This window comes from Perna viridis, chromosome 7 (assembly GCF_037379345.1).
Source record: "Perna viridis isolate PV_CMFRI_1.1 ecotype Kerala chromosome 7, ASM3737934v1, whole genome shotgun sequence".
Taxonomy (NCBI): Eukaryota; Metazoa; Mollusca; class Bivalvia; order Mytilida; family Mytilidae; genus Perna; species Perna viridis.
Window position 1 is genome coordinate 5,180,624 of NC_142451.1, and position 17,832 is coordinate 5,198,455.

The 17,832-nt window shown below is 36.2% G+C and overlaps 1 protein-coding gene across 2 annotated transcripts; it reads left to right on the plus strand.

The window, feature by feature from the left end:
- The first annotated feature begins 247 nt into the window (after positions 1–247).
- On the plus strand, positions 248–17,391 carry LOC148611061 (uncharacterized). Of its 2 annotated transcripts, none has more exons than XM_088591162.1 (3): positions 248–475; positions 15,796–16,079; positions 16,293–17,391. In XM_088591162.1, the coding sequence occupies exons 2-3, from the start codon at positions 15,894–15,896 to the stop codon at positions 17,337–17,339; spliced, it is 1,233 nt and encodes a 410-aa protein (XP_088447288.1). In that variant the 5' UTR covers positions 248–475; positions 15,796–15,893; the 3' UTR covers positions 17,340–17,391. The 2 variants fall into 2 exon arrangements, with proteins under 2 accessions (XP_088447288.1, XP_088447287.1); XM_088591161.1 differs by lacking the exon at positions 248–475 and adding an exon at positions 15,455–15,571.
- The last annotated feature ends 441 nt before the right edge of the window (positions 17,392–17,832 follow it).

The window sequence follows — 17,832 nt, forward strand, 5'->3', positions numbered from 1 at the left end:
ATTCTAACTGATATTTTAAAGTTATTCACTCGGAAAGATATGAAATGTTCATGAGTCTTAGAAGATGAAATGACAATCGCAAAAAAAATCCTCTTTTGTGGAGTCACTAAATTTGTCATCAGGGAGAAATTTATCCATCATTGTTTGAAGTAGTATTTCACTTTCAAGGTTGTCCAGATAAACAAACAGATTAACGTCATTGTCAATTACTTTGTTCCAGAACGCATCCCATAATGGTTCAGTGTACGAACATTCAATAACACTGTGATGTATTGTGTCACTTTTCGCACAAAGTTTATGTTGCTGTTGAGGTGGACATGTAATCATTTTTGAGACATAGAATGAATCTCGTAGTTAAGAAGCCGTCTTTAGAATAGTCCAAACAGATCCAGGGACATACTTGTTTTGGATTTCTTTGAATCTTATTAACTCATTATCATTGTTCATTCGAGATTGCAATTCGCTAGCTTCAAAGGTATGTATTGTACGGCCGAGAATGTTCTTCCATACAGTTTTACTCGGGGATGTATACTTGGAAACATACTCGTTAAAGACATATGTTAGGTTGTATTTGACAAATAGTTCGAATACATCCGGTAAGAAAACCAATATGACTGTCAGGCTTATACACAAATGAGTAGAGTCGTTTTAGACAGATTTTCTTAATAATTGACGAATATGGTAAGTCTGTAAGTTTTTGAAAAAAGGATTTCCTCCTGTCGATTTCAGTTACCAGTTAATGTATACCAAGTAAACTTTCACTCATATCCGAGCGGGTAAGTCTACGAAAGTTCTGTATAATTTTTACTGCATAATGCTGAAAACGGTTGACTTTTGTGATATCAATTTGACTTAAGTTAGTCCATGTTTCACAGCCATATAACACTGTCGGTATGACAACTTTTCGGTAAAGTTTTACAGTAATCATTGGGTTTATATCAGGTTGTTTGTGTCCATATCCAACAATGGAATGCATTACGACTTTTTTGACAAGCTTTATCAAGTTATCAGTAATATGAATACCTAAATGACACTGTGTATCCATTACTTCGATAACGTCTTTTCCTAAGGTCCAAACATGCCCAACCACACGCGATTTATGTCCAAAAAATAAAATAGAACATTTAGCTGGATTAAACTTAAATTCCCAACGCATCGAATTATCAGAGCAACAGTTCAGCATGACTTGCAGATTATAAGGAGTTGTAGCTATTTAAGCAAAATCGTCAGTTAATGTCGGCGAGCCAGAATATACCATCTTCACACTGGATCCGATATTCAGTTCTTCAAGTATGTCTAAAAGTTCATTAATATAAAGTTGGTAGAGGAAGGTGGACAATACTCCTCCTTGGCGTACTCCTTGGTGAATCTTAAAGTTAAACAAAAAGAATACAGGGATTGGTTATGTGACTTTCTTTCCTCTTTCGGCCTCTCTTCACATCTTGTGATAATCCGTACATGTATTGGTTCCCAAAGCTCCACAAAAATCAAACAACGTTTTATTTCTACATTTTTATAGATCTGCAAAATGTACTACCAATCCTTGACGTACCGATACTATCGACTTCAAACGTTATGACTTTTCGATCAGAATTGTCAACTTTCCTTTCTTCTGTGGCAACATCCCTTCAGCACCTGCGTATGGAGTGTTCATATCACAACTCATATGTTATGCCAAAGCTTGTCGAAACTACGCAGACGTTTTGTATCACTCTAGAATTCTAACAAATAGGCTTCTGGAGCAGGGTTATGTTGCTACAAAGTCATCACTACAGAAGTTTTATGGTCGTCATCATGAACTCATGGATCGTTATGGTATATCCATCTGCACCATGAAAACTGATTTATTCAACGGGTCATAGTTTCCCTTTCCCCGGACTTGACTTTTCATGAGCAACTCGACGGGTGTTTCTAGAAAAGCAGAGGACGCTTACCCTACCGGTGCACCTGGTCCATGCTCCCAGTTTTTAGTGGAGTCCGAGTTGCTCATTTACTTTTGTTACTTTGTATGTATTATTTTAGTTACTTTATGTTCTTTGTTGTGTTGTCTGTATTCAAAGTCTGGTGTTTGTCTCTGGATAACATTCTTTTGATTTCCGCTAGAATCTCGGTTCCTTTGATTACTCTTTCAAAAGACGGCCGGTATTCCAATCGGAACAAACAGTGCTTCAGTACTTGCTCACCTTTTCATTCACTCTCACGGTACTGACTCGATAGCTGATCTTATCCAAAAGAAAGAACATCGTTTAGCCAGATCTGTTGGTCTCAGTTTCCTATAGATAGATATTGTTTTCTTTTGATGATCACAGATTCAGGGATTTTATACATCGCATCTACCCCAAAGAACTTGAGATGAAGGACACTACACACTATGAAGCCAACCTCATACCTAGACGTTTTTAGAGTTCAATAGAAAGGGAAAACTCATGTATCCATCCGCAACATGAGAACCGAAATGTTCACCGTATTATAGTTTTCCTTGCCTCTCTTGTCTACCCCGGACATGACATTTTATAACCAACTCGAAACAAGAAAATCAGAGGACGCTTACCCAACCAGAGCACCTGGTCCATATTCCCATTTTTCAGCGCAGTCCGGGTTGCTCATTTCCTTAAGTTTCTTTGTACGAATTATATTGGTTATCTCATGTTCGTTCTGTTTTGTGTAATACCATCTCTATTTTCCTTGTCTAGTTTTAATCCTTGTAATATATTCTTTTGCTTCTTATTGCTTAGGATTTATATTTCATAAAAAACATAATTCTCAAGAAGTTAACCTGTGGTCTGTATGCATCTAGTCATATAAACAATAATATAGTCAATAACGCTTATCGAGACTAGACAGTGTAGGAGTTCTAGATGGTATTGAAAAGATACAATACATACGTCAAGAAACGAAGTCTAATATTTTCGAACTTTAAAAATGGAACGTGACGAAAAGCATAAAGGCAAATACGGTTTTATATAGCCACAATACAAAATCGAGCACTGGTCTAATTTTGAAACTATGGCAAAAGTAGACAAATGCAGCGTAGAAAACTGGCAAATCTTTCAGATTGTAAACTGTAACACACATGTACGCGTTGCATGTCTTACATCCAATAATGTGACATAAGCACCCACCCTTGAGATTGAGGTGCTGATAATGCAGGTAAATTTTAATTTGAAATAAAAAAAACCCCCTAAAATTCTGGACTAACTTTAACAGTATAATGGAAGAATATGGACTTTATGCTATGGACACTTAGTACTTGAATTTCCGTACTCGGCATATATCAAACTATTTGTTTTTTTTTTCAGTCTCGGTTTTTTTCTTTCAGAAAAAGGGGGAGGGAGTGGCTGTACTTTGAAATAAGCAAATTTCCACATGCATAATAATACATGTAGTTGCTGTTTTTCCGGTACCGGCAATATAGTAAAATATATGAAAAATATTCTGCATTGATTTCTGGAATTCCGACCAGTATTAGTATCAATTCTGAACTATGCCACGATCTTTTAAAGTTGCTGGGTTACCTTATATCACCGGGTAATGCCTTGAACTTACCTACTATTTCTGAACTCTGCACAAAATTATAGTTCATAATTCATTTTATATCATTCAGTATCTCTTTTATAACCAGTAAATATGGTTACTGAAATTGTTCAGCTCAATAATATTTAATTATTTCTGCATAATAAAATCATAATCACTTGAAGATTTCAGGGACTCCTTTTTGGCCTTAAAAGATGTTTAGTAATTTAGGGAATGTATTTCTTGCAGTGATACGTCAAGAAACATTAAATGTGTTAAGAATGTTCCATTTAACACATTTATCAGTCAAAATCTCCATACTGTCATTTATACTTTATGATAAATAATAAATAAAGAAGTGAAAGGGAGTGGTTTTAACCAAGTAAAATTAGCGGGAAAATTCAAATTAATTAAACAAGTGTCTAGTTTTGGAAATCTTATGTTCATCAAGAATTTGATTTTATTTGAGTATAGTTGCAGCGTCGGATAAATACTCAATTAAAATAGTTTTTGAACGTAGATGCAAATTAACTTTTGGACAGGTTTAAAATTTTGGGAAAAGGGTGAAATGAAACAAAATTTGTAGGGTGAGTGAAGTTGGACGCTGTTTCGCTATTGATTACAGTTCATACTTCAGAAATCAGTAGTAAAGATTGAAATTTAGTTTCTACATTATGGAAAAAAGACAGTTCTTAATGATTAGGGAAACACAAATGTATGATTACAGTTTTATTTTACATCATGTTATTTTTGTTCATGCTACATTTCACTAGAATCAAAAACCTTCAGTGCTATAACAGCACTTTGATTATCGTTATACGTTATCTATGTTTTGTTAAAGTCAAAACTGCTTCAACAATTACTTTTGAAAGAAAAGTATCTTCTACAAATACCGACATCTCTAGGCTTTGATATACACATTCCATCGTTAATTTGTTACTGTCATGAGAGTTATTTATTCACGGAATTTTAGTAGAGCGAGGGTATAGTCAAATAAGATTCTTAGTCTAAAATGGGGAATTGCCGCTATCAGACCAGGACATGCTTTACCTTCCAAAGCGCCCTATGTCACTCCCGATTCACATTGCAAGTGTTCTACATTTTTGTGCTGTTTTGTTTTTCTTGTCTCCAGTTTTCATACGTAGTTGTTTTTTTTTATTTTGTTTTCTACATTATGCATGTGGATAGTCTCCGTTTCCTGTTTTCATGTTTTGGACATATCTTTGGATTCTGATGTATATGAATTGTTTTTCGCTTAATTTTCGGGATTTTGTCGATAAACTAAAATAGCCTAGTGTTCGAGATGATTTTTTAACCAATAAATACCATACTAGTATTTCCACTATATTGTTTTCCTTTCTTTTATTGGTTCAACGGTGTTGAACGAAAGAGCGATTATCTTGTTTGTTTGTTTGTTGGGGTTTAACGTCCGAGCAGCAATATTTCAGCTATATTCAGACGATGAACATGAAATTGATGATAAAATGAGCATGAAATGATGATGAAATGAAAAAGGGATGGGACACAAATTTTGATTGCCACTGGAAATAGGGAGAGTTGGGTAGGGTCGGGCAATTTAGCCTCCTATGGCGGAGCCCTATGGTTCTACTCCGGGAGAATACCACAGTAGGGTTCTTTAACGTGCGAGGAATGTGGCATCTTTCCCAACACGGTGCACCACTATGGTTTGCGGTCAGGTTTTCCGTATTATAGTCTGACAACCCTAGCATGTAACACGCCAGGGGTACCCCATTCCACCACCCGGGGCACACATCCCAGTTGCTCTGTGGGCAGAGCGCCCTAGCCCCCGGCAAGGGTTCTGAGCACTATTTAGTCGCCTTTTACGACAAGCTTAGCGCTGCTGCAGGCCTATTCATTTAACACCCGGACCTGCGATTATCAAAATACATGTTTACTGAACTTGTGTATGAATTGAACGTTTTCTGAAACAAAACTGTAGATACTGATCACACCTTAGTTGTGATGCAACAGTAAGTCTGTCTTTGGATACATGAATCAACGGTTTCCTCCCTTTTGCCTCTTTACGGAAAATTATCAAATGATGAACTCTGTCTTCAGTACGATTATTCTTTTTTCCGTTACTCTTTGTTTTCAGTCTATTTATTTGTATCCGCATTGCCGTTAGCTATCGTTATTGATTGATGACGATGATACACGATGATAATAACAATTTGGTGTAGATCTGCAGCAGGTCACAGTAGTGTAATATAAGTTCCAGGCTTATCATTTTTCGGCGGGATCTTTCTTTCGTTTCAAAATTGAAGACTTCACGGCCTAGAAACTTACCATTTTACTGATTTCAATAGCCCATGTATTGATTTTTAACCGTTTTTATTGTGCTTTATGAATACAGTACAGGTGTAAGGACGTGTTGTGCAATGTTTACCTCTCGGACATTAATTTTTATCTTTGTTTTAATTATTTTTGTTATAATATTTTTTGTATTCAGTATGAAATTTTGACTAACCACTAATGATTATCCTGACAATTGCATGTAAGGTTTACAATTGACGTTTACATTTGGAACGTTAATAGCTTTTGAATTGTGTATTGCCTTTCATTTTTATTATAATTAGATTTTTATAGTCGACCGTTTCATCACCTATTACAGACACGCTCAACCTTTTCATCGATTTATCCGTGTTATGGGGTTCTATTGGGTAAACCATTGATTTGTTGATTTATTTTATCTCCATATTTTCATTCGTATTTTGTTTCGTACGCCCTATTTTTTTTTAAGTTTGTGTGCTCATTTAATGTTTTCCTTTTCTTATTATAAGGAGATTGAACTTTTTACTGCTATAGTATGTTTTCAAGTTACTTAACCCAAACTTGCTTTGAACGTGTTATGAGGCTCTATCGGGTAAACCGGTTTCTTTTTCATACTTTCAATGTTTACATGTCGCGTGTACTAGATTTGACCCGTTATGGGGGTAAACCATTGAACTACGGAATTTTATTTTTCTCTCCATAATTTCATTCGTGGTTTGTTTCCTTCGCCCCCTTTTTTGTTTAAGTATTGTATGATGTTTTTTTTTTATTAGGAGATTGAACTTTTTATTGCAATAGTATGTTTCCAAGTTACTTACACTCAAACTTTGACCCATGTTATGAGGCTCTGATTGTAAATGTGTTTGTTATGTTGTCGCCAACGGTTTAAATAGGTGTTATCGGTTTTGAGCTACCCTGTTTTGTAAGGAGGTCTTTATTTAGGATAGTTTTATTACACAACAAGATTTTTTTTCTTTTATATTTTATTTACAATTCATATTCATTGTTCCATTCGTCGGGGTGTCGTCTGTTTTTGGAAACCGGGTCCTGCTCAGTTGTCTGTTCCATCAAGTGTTCTTCTTCCCCTTTAAATACCACTTCATAATCCGATGTCCTTAAGATTCCGCTTTAATATGAGTATTCTTGCCGTTCGAGTATCACCGAGTATCAAGACTTTTCCACTCTATTTAATGATTTCTGGTGGTGTTCGTTGTATATCCCATATAGCTCCCTATTTTTTTTTATGAACTATCCTCTCACTATATACGGTTCTGGCATAGTAGATGAATATGATTCATCTTGTTGAACTTTTGTAACTTTCTTGATTTTTTAAGGTGGTTGTTTCTTATACAAGGATGCACGTTACTCCACTTGTATTTGATATTTTGACTTTGTACCACTTTTTTTACGTTCTTAATACATCCGTACGATCTTTGTTCCGAAATCCACTCTATACAGTTCCATTTATAGGTATCACATCTTTTTCTGGTTGGCTTTCTTCTTTCCTCCAGCTGGTCTACCACGAGGTCTTTTTGTTACATTGTGCACGTTCTGTCGTCCATTGCACGTGTATGGCATCGCGTCTGGTGACCTCTTCAAATGAATCCCTCGACAGGGAACTATCTTGTAAATCTTTATTACTCCGAGTGCGTCCATCTCCTTTGCGAGTCGGCCAAGAAGTGACCACATATCCTTTTTCATCTCTATTTATACTTTTCCTCATCCAAGAACGCATCCTGAATTTCCCATGGGAAAATGTTGCTTCTCAATCTGAACTTGTCGGGAGTGCCCTGTTTCATCTCGATCAGTAAATATCCGTGGGGTTTTGCGGTGGCATACTCGATTTCATAAAGTAGTTTGTTTCTCTCTTTGGGAAACATTTGTTGGGCCATGGTCATGGCCTGTGATACGTCTCTGGGATTTTTAAAAAGAACCATGTAATGGGCATTCAGACAGATGGTTCTGTGATACTTGTTTTTGTTGAACAGATTCTGAACTAGCAACATGACACTTATATTTTTATGGTGGGAATATTTCGTGAAGAGATGCGAGATAGATTCAGTAAACGAATTCATCATATCGTCTAGAACAAGCAAGTGTTTCTTTCTGGGATCCAATATGTCAAGGTCGGGGAGTCCATGTCCAAAGTCGACATTCTCCATGGTTCCATAAATGGTCTGGTACACATCGTAGCACCACGTTATTTGATCGGGTCTTGGTATCATCATGTGTTTCAAGTTTTGTACTTACCCCAACTTTAAACAAAACCCTTAGCCTAACCAAACGCTTTACCATATTTGTATTGGTTAAAGCTTTGTGTAAAACCTTTATGTTATGAATGTTATTGTTAAAGCAATAACCATCTAATGTTAAACATCATGTCAGGTTAAAAGTTTAGAGTTAAAGATAGAAATAGTTCAGGTTAGGAGGAGTGAAGGGGAAATTGTAGGTGATTAGAATAAGAGGAATAGAGAAATGAGTCGTTAGAGTCGGGGGTAAGAGTCAAGAATCTTTAAAGTCGGGAGTAAAAGTCAAGAGTCGTTAGAGTCGGGGGTACGAGTGAAAAGCCGGAGTAAAGAGTCGTTAGAGTCATGAGTCGAAGTCAAGTCGGAGTCAAGAGTCGGAGTCGAGAGTCAATATTACGGGTCAAAAGAAAAAAAGGGAGAGTAAAGAGCCAAAAATAGCCTTAAAAGGGGGGTTAGAGTATGGAAGAAATATAAGCGAGAAGACTTGCAAAAAAATGTCTTAAAAGTAAAGGTTAAATAGAATTGTTATCATTTTCTTCTCAGTTGTCGAAGAAGGTCGTCGTTTACAAGATGTCCACGACCTGTCCAGAATGCAAGATGATCTTTACAAGAAGGTATAATATGAAACGTCATTTTAGGAAAACTCATGAATACGAAGCTTCAATTGATCTACCCCATCGGAGTAAAACCAGGTGTTCTCCATATTCTAGACCATCGCAAGGATCACTGCGTCTATCACGCTACGAGAACCATGCAAACAGACCTATACAGTCCACATACGCATCCTATCCAGCAAAAGACAACCTTAGAAAGACAGAATCGATGCGAATTGGTTTATCTGACTACGATACTTTGATGACAGAACTACACCAATATGTTTTGAGAAAAGAAAAAAAAACCAAGATACTTTGATGAATGGACTACGCCAAGACCCTTATACTTCGATGAAAGGGCTACCCCAATCGATCCAGGATGAAACTCAAGAAAACTTACCCAAGGACCCAACTGACAAAAAGTTTTTTTTTCATACACCCGACAGATGATTCCCTTGCTTTCGACGTACCTAAGGGATACATGGACGACCATTTTATGCCGTGGGCCCATCCCTTTACAAGCGTCATAGCAGGACCCACTAGAAGTGGAGTATGCCACTGCCAAACCCCACGGATATTTACTGATCGACATGAAACAGGGTACTCCCGACAAGTTGAGATTGAGAAGCAACATTTTCCCATGGGAAATTCAGGATGTGTTCTTGGATGAGGAAAAGTAGCAATAGAAATGAAAAAGGATATGTGGTCACTTCTTGGCCGACTCGCAAAGGAGATGGACGCACCCGGAGTAATAAAGATTTAGAAGATAGTTTCCTGTCGAGGGATTCATTTAGAAAAGGTCACCAGACGCGATACCATACACGTGCAATGGACGACAGAACGTGCACAATGCAAACCAAAGAATGAACAGACAAAAGGAAAAGAGGTCCCAAAAAGACCTCGATGTAGACCAGCTGGAGGAAAGAAAAAAGCCAAGCAGAAAACAGATTTGACAGATCGTGCGGATGTATTAAGAACGTAAAAAAAGTGGTACGTCAAAATATCAAATAGAAGTGGAAGCCAGAGCGGAATATCGTGCATCCTTGAATAAGAAACAACTACGTTAATAAATCAAGAAAGTTACAGAAGTTCAACAAGATGAATCATATTGATCTACGATGCCAGGACCTTATATAGTGAGAGGACAGTTCATAAAAATATTTAAAAAAAATAGGGAGCTATATGGGATATACAACGAACGAAGGAAAGGAAGAGAGGATTAAACAGAGTGGAAAAACAGTCTTGACGCCAATGATACTCGAACGGTAAGAATACTCATATTAAAGCGGAATCTTAAGGACATCGGATTATGAAGTGGTATTTAAAGGGGAAGAACACTTGATGGAACAGACAACTGAGCAGGACCCGGTTTCGAAAAACAGACGACACCCCGACGAATAGAACAATGAATATGAATTGTAAATAAAATATAAAAGAAAAAAATATTTGTTGCGTAATAAAACTATACTAAATAAAGACCTCCTTACAAAACAGGGTAGCTCAAAACCGATAACACCTATTAAAACCGTTAGCGACAACATAACAAACATATTTACTATCAGAGCCTCATAACATGGGTCAAAGTTTGCGTGTAAGTAACTTGAAAACATATGGAGAGAAAACTAAAATTCCGTAGTTCAATGGTTTACCCCATAACGGGTCAAATCTAGTACACGCGACATGTAAACATTGAAAGTATGAAAAAGAAACCGGTTTACCCGATAGGGCCTCATAACACGTTCAAAGCAAGTTTTGGTTAAGTAACTTGAAAACATACTATAGCAGTAAACAGTTCAATCTCCTTATAATAACAAAAGGAAAACATTAAACGAGTGCACAAGTCACAAACATAAACAAAAAAGGGCGTACGAAACAAACCACAAATGAAAATATGGAGAGAAAAAAAATCAACAAACAATGGTTTCTCCAACAGAAGCCCATAACGGGTCAAATCGTTACGCACGACATGTAAACATTGAAAATATATATTGAAAAAAGAAATCGGTTCACCCGATAGTGCCCCATAACACGGATAAAATCGACGAAAAGGTTGAGCGTGTCTGTAATAGGTGATGAAATGGTCGACTATAAAAATCTAATTATAATAAAAATGAAAGGCAATATACCATTCAAAAGCTATTAACGTTTCAAATGTAAACATCAATTGTAAACCTTACATGCAATTCAGTTGTTCTAATGAAATTGGTCTATCTATTGAAAAGTGAAACCGAAAATAATACTTCACCAAAAGTGCTGAACTGTCACATTTATTTCATGCATGCATATTGGACGAGACAGCAATAAAAATTCCTCCACAAATTTTGATCAGTTCTAATTTTATAACTTAATCAAGGTTAGGTGTAAAAGTCCCGTTACGGAAGTTATATTCAACATTTGCCAAAAAGAATGTAAAAATGTATGACTATTTGCGATAATTTTGATAGTGTTTTCCAATACCATGCTAGTTTCTACAAAACATAGATAATTTAAGCTTTTACAAAAGCCTCACTGAGGAAAAATAAACGAAGTTCAATTAATACACTAAAAATGAAAATCATAACCTTTTTTGTGAACAGCTTACTTTTGTAAAATCTATAGGATATATATATCGGGTCTCTAATTTGTTCAAACATTTACAATTAAAATAATATTCCTATAAAGATATTGGCATTTTGTTGTTTCTTGTTATGGGGTTGCAATTTGAGCAGGTTGTGGTGTTACGGAAGTTAGTCAATACAACCAATGTTACACTTTATATTTAATAAGAACAATTAGAGAGCAAATTCCCGTAATTTACAGCCAAAACGTAATGAATATTTAACAACGTTGCTTTATATATCTTTGATCCACATCTTTAAGTCCGACTAATTCAATTCTAACCGATTCTGATACCACAAAGTCTACTTGTATCGGCTGAATACTTTTTCTGCATTGTCAATTTCTCTTTGGTCAATTTCGTATGTACCTACTGTGCGTTTAGTCTTTCCAGTTGGTCTTGGTTCGTGTTGTAAAACGGTCAGAATGTGTTTTCTAGCCCTCCAAATCTCGTCACGATCAGGAGTGGGCCATTTGTATTTTCCATATTTTCCTGATTTTGTAAGAAAATGTACCTCGAATTCATTGTCAGGATCATCATGGTCAACTGTTACTACCTGTCTGATGTACCAATTACTCTCGTATGCACACGAAACCCACGAATTTATTTTAATCTCATGATCGGGCTCGGCCAATAGCTCTTCTGTTTCCATTTTTTCAATGACTTGATCAGTTTTGTCATTGTTGTCATTTTAATTTCCTGCTTTACAAAGTGTGTGCAGTTTCCATGAATGAGTACTGGTTCTAACGTCCATTAGACATTCGTTGCAGGAACAAGACATATCTCTTGTCATGATTGTGTTCCTACTAATCGGCACGACGGCGTGCAATCTGAAAGTTCCAGAAATCGGAGGAGGCTCTTCTTTTTCCTGCAGGATTTTCTCAGCATTATCAACTTCACCTTGATTGTAACATAACCATTCTTTTCTGTTTGCTTGGCCCAAGCGTAAAAGTCTTTTCCATTCTGAATCAGTGCTTTTCCTTGGCGGATGGCCTTGTCTGCTCCTCTTTTAATACTGGCTCCTAGGCCGTCACATGGGCCTTTTCCATGGCCCGACTCTAAATAATTCCATCTACCCAACACTCCAAAGTCATCACTATGGTCTGCTAGTACCTTAAATATTGTTTTGTTTCGGTATTGGCTAGTAGGGGAGTCAGTGAGGTAGTGTATTTTACTCAACTCAGGATAGTCGACCTTCAGCTGTGGCATAAGTTTTTGCAGTATGGTATACACGACAGTAGCATTGTGCGAAAGTACATCTGAAACCGCAACATAGGTCTGAAGACGTTGGTCTTCATCTTGTGAAAAATACGCCACCATGGTATGCAAACTTACCATGGCCTGGTTCCAATATGATGATTGGACTGCCTCAACCTAGGTACACATAAAGTTCTCGGCGAAGTCCATCCAGAGAACTATTTCTTTTTCTGGCAAGTTTTCTCTGAGTTTTCTCATTTCAGAATACTGGTTCTGTACCCTTTTTACATGATCTCTAAAGTTTGAGGTTTGAAGGTCAATTATTTCCAGGAAGTGATTCTTTGATACAGTTTCTTCTATTTCCTTCCATCTGTTTTTGTTGTTTTCCAGCACCTTCTTCCATGAAGTAAATTTGACATTTTCCGGTAACTTTGGTTCGATTGTTTCTCTAACTTTCTCATTTGTGTCGTTTTCTTTAATGAAGGTATCAGGGCTCCTTGAAACACTTAACGCCTAAGGCTCTCAAAGCTTTAAGTTTGAGTGCAATATTCTGGTGGCGGGAGCAAAGGCATGTTCTCCGTGAGGCAAAGTTTGCGAGCAGAAGATACTTGGGTCTTGCATTATAAAACGTTGCACTTGAAACTTTCACTGTAGGATTTTCTAACCTAAATTTTTCGTGCAGATTGTGTGTGTAATCATTTAGGATTCTTTTTTGGTGTTCCGTCTCATTTATCCGAACTGCATCGGACTTCTTCTTTCCAACTAATACTGTGCTATTGTCTTCTCGGGTGAAGAATGTCGTGATTGTTTCCTGAAGTTTTTCCTTTCTTATCATTTTTTTAGGTGTTTCCATTTTCTTTTTGCCGATTCTTCTACTGATTCCTGTCTGCCTGTTCAGTTCTGACATAAGCTTGTACTTTTTGGCAGCGTAGAACGGACGTTTTCCAACGATTTTCTTATTCACCGACCCCATAGATTGTTTTAAGTCGCAGATTATGCATTCAGCGAACAGAATTCGTTTACAAAGTAGCTTTCGTCCGGTCTTTGTAAGTTTCAGTTTATTCACAAACTCTTTGGTTTTGGATCTAGGAGTTAACGTTGGCGATTCAGACCGTGACAATGTACCATCTGTTGTATCAAGATCTCCGTCTGATGATACATGCCTTTCTTTAAACTCGTTTGCCTTGAGTCTCTCTATCCTTTTTTGTATTCTTTTGTTGTTCCTGATAAGTGCTGAATTCTTTTTTGTAGTTCTTCTATTTTTCTATTCGCATTCTTTAAAGAAGACTTGTATCTTTTCCTAACAAATTTTCCCTTTGTCGGAAACCTTGGTAGTATCGATGTAAGAAAACCGCGTTCTGTCGATGCTGATCTTGTTGATGTTGATGGGCCTTCATCTGGGGAATTTACAACTACCATTTGTTTTAGCTTTTTACTCTGATACTATTTTTTGAATCGCTTCCGGCCATCTTTTTTTCTTTTTGCGTGAGTTTTTTTCCCGAGATTGGCGACAGGAACATAGGCCTCTCGTTTTCTTTTTTGCTCTATTCCCATAAAGTTGTTCAGGTTAGTCTCCTTTTGTTTCTGTCTCCATTTTCGTTGTCTCTCAGCATTTGTTAAAGCCATGTTTAACTGCAGAAAAAAAAATAAATAAAAAGGATACATTTACAGTTTTTCTTTAATATAAGCGATAGAAGTTGTACTTTCTCTATTTCACAAATTGCCGGTAATGCCAATCGTCAAGTACTGTAAGAAAATTTATTGGATAAATGCATTAGAAAAAATTGAAAGTGTATCTCTGAAGCAGTAGGTCTATTTGTCACAAAACAATGGACTTTTAGATTATTAAACATTATCTAACCATCTGGACAGCTTTTATTGTATAAGCACTATAGTTCATTATTCCTCCGAGTTTCCATATATCACCGTTTATATCAAACATAATTGCTCTCTCTGATCATTTGATCAATAAAAATACAATTTAAAACCTTCCTAAATGACTTCTGACGGTAGATTTCGCTATTTTATATTTATATTTTATATAATTTCCGTAACGGCCCGGTCCTAATTTGTCGAGACCAATTTTTTTCATATTGCACCGGTATTTTAGCAGACGAAAAACGTGTATATTTTTGATAATTGGTTAATTCTATCAAAATCGAGTATAAACTTAAACTTTGATATACAAATATTGAAAATAAATCATCAATGCATTGATTATATAAAACTTACCTTTTGTTTTTACTGAGTTAGCTTTATTTTCATAAACAATTCTCGCAAAATCATCTAAATAGCATGTTATTTTATGCGACATAGGAAATTTAACTTTGGCCTTATTTCATTAGAATGAGTGAATTGTCATGATAATCATTAGTGGTTAGTCAAAATTTCAAACTGAATGCGAAAAGTATTTGAACAAAAATAATTAAAACAATAATAAAAATTAATGTCCGAGAGGTAAACATTGCACAACACGTCCTTACACCTTTAATGTATTCATAAAGCACAATAAAAACGGTTAAAAAGCAATACATGGGCTATTGAAATCACCAGTAAAATGTGAAGTTTTAAACAGATTTAGATTAAAAACAGATTCTACCAATTTTTGTTTGAATCTTGTCAATCTCTGCGTTTAAATTGCTTATTCGATCACCAAACTGTAAGCAATAAGAAAGGACATCATTACCATCTTGTAATTGAAATCGATCAACATTTGGTCGTAATCATCTGATAATAACCAAACCTTTCACCAAACACCACCGATGTGGATACTGGGGAGGGTTTTGTAAATTTTACGCAGAATTTGAGCAAAAATAAGCAAATAATAGCCCGGAACTTCATTTTCAAAATCTCTGGATCCGTCTCATACACCAGATAACCCTTTATGTAGGAACTGTATATCGAAGTTCTATTTAATGACTTTCTAATGATTTTAACGACAATACCTCATATCATGTTTCCTACAAGAGGTTAAATGAAATCAGTGACTGGAAATTTTTTTCTTTCTATTTAGAATACAAAAATTACAATGCATGATGAAGTCTGAACTGTGATTTTTGATTGTTTTAGGTTTAGAAAATATTTTGATATACACAAATATACCATCGGCATTTTTGTATTTGGTACCACAATGGGTAAGCCTTTATTGTGCACTTTTCATTTAAACACATTGTTCTTTTAAGTGACACCACTTTTTGTAGTTTTTGAATTGAATTCGCGTTATTGATGGATAATGATAATTCATATAAAAGTATCCTGGATATACCGGAATGTTGTAAAAAATACGAACATAAAGCCTCTGACAAAGAATCATCTGTGAATTAATTAATAGTTTTTTTCTTCTTCAATCTTTAAACAGCACAACCAGGTGTCGGTCAGAAAAAAGGCGCACAAACGATAAAGAATGTCATTAGACGCCACCGCTGTCAGCCTTGCAATGAACAACAGAAAAAAGTTATGGCAGCTTCCTGGTGCACAGAATGTCAAGTGGCCCTCTGTTCAACTTGTCACAAGCATCACAACTCTTTGAAACTGACACGTTATCACCATGTCGTAAGCATGACTCAGTTCCAAGCTAAGTTAACGGCAAGCCATGTTACACAGAAACTAGAAAAGATGCAGATCAAAGAGTTTCAAAAAAAGGTATGTTAATTGTAGTTCATCGATAATTGTATTCGGTAAGCCTGACCCAAAATATTATGGACTGTTGTAAATGATAAGTCATTAGACCAAAAATAAAATGTACTACTAGCACAAAAGTTTAAAACAGTTAATTGGGGTTATCTGTCACGAGTTACTGATATTTGTAATGTAATGTATGTACTAAATATAACCGTTACAGTTTTCTTCCATCAGGTCCCAAAAGGAAGACAAGGAAATTTTAAGAGAGAAAATATCCTAGCAAGGAAAGCTTCACCGCCTCTTGAACCGGAAGTTTTCACTCCAGATGACTTAGAAAAGGAGGCGAGAATGAAAGCTGTCAAGTTCACATACTTAACATCAATTTCGCTGTTAAAGGGAGATAATGCACCAATAATAAAGGATATAAGAGTTCTCGGTAATGGTCATGTTGTAATGGCAGACGGAAATAATAGGCGTCTTCTTATTTCGGAAATAGACGGAATTAAACAAAGTGAATTCAGATTACCTGGAAAGCCGTTTTGTCTTGCAAGAGCCCCTGACGACACAGTGGCAGTCTCACTATACGAGCAAGGCAAGGTCGTACTCTTAGATGTATTCAAAAGACAAGTATTCCGCGAGGTCGTCATAACCTGTTATGGTATCGTCTTCACAGATGACTACCTTATTCTAAACTGTGGAGTGACTGGTTTAAAGGCGATGGACATGAATGGTGAAGTGTTTGAAGCAGTGAAAGGAGTACGTGGTGATGGATACTTATACATTGGGACAGATGGCAATGTGTATTGCAATTGCTCTGGGACCAATCAAATTCTCTGCTGCAATATGAGACGTAATTTAGCATTGGCATTTTCGAAATTGAGCATGGAACATCCATTAGGAACAACGGTTGACGACGAAGGTTTTATTTACGAAGTTGGTGTTCAGTCACCAAATTCAAATGTAATCAATGAGGATGGCTGTAGAGCTTCCGAAAGTGTTCATATGATCAGCTGTACCGGAAAGCATCATCGTCTCGTTTTGACAAAAAAAGACGGAGTTAATAATCCATATGCCATATTTTTCGACAGATGTAAGATGACACTCTTAATTGCAAATGATTATGGAGAATCCGTTGTTGTGTTTAAAAAGGACGAAAGAGATGACGAAGAAAAAAGCACTAAAACCGAAGAAACTTTATCTGAGTACCCAATTAATTCGTATGTCAGTTCGACTCTTTACTCGTCACTGGCGCTTAGCTCTCCATTTCAAAAAAATAACTGAAGAAGAAACTACATCATGGTGTAAAGGAAATTCATAAACCAGTACTACACGTCATTGTCACTTTTCTTGCCCTTTCAATAAAATTTAAAAGGCCGTCATTCTCTTTGGGGACTGGTCAAAATATATGGGAGCATGGGACCCTTTCAGCACTACAGATGTCCTTGATCAATTTCTTACAACGATGGTTGCAACGATATAATTTGGATATCGGAATAAGGTAAAAAAAATTCCTACCATATTATGTGCGTTTTTTCAATAGAGATTGTTAATAATGAAGTTTCGTGATTGATCATTCGAGAGTTTATTTTGAGACCAATAATTTTTGTGACAAAAAAGTTTTTCTGTGGTTAAATGTTTCATATGCTTACTATAATACATAAACAAGCGTGCTTAGTTCAGTAAGAGATCGATCAATTTAGTCCTTGGGAATGCTGATAATTAGTCTTCTGCAAAATAAATATTTTGGCGTTTAACTTTAAAGAACCCAAACTAT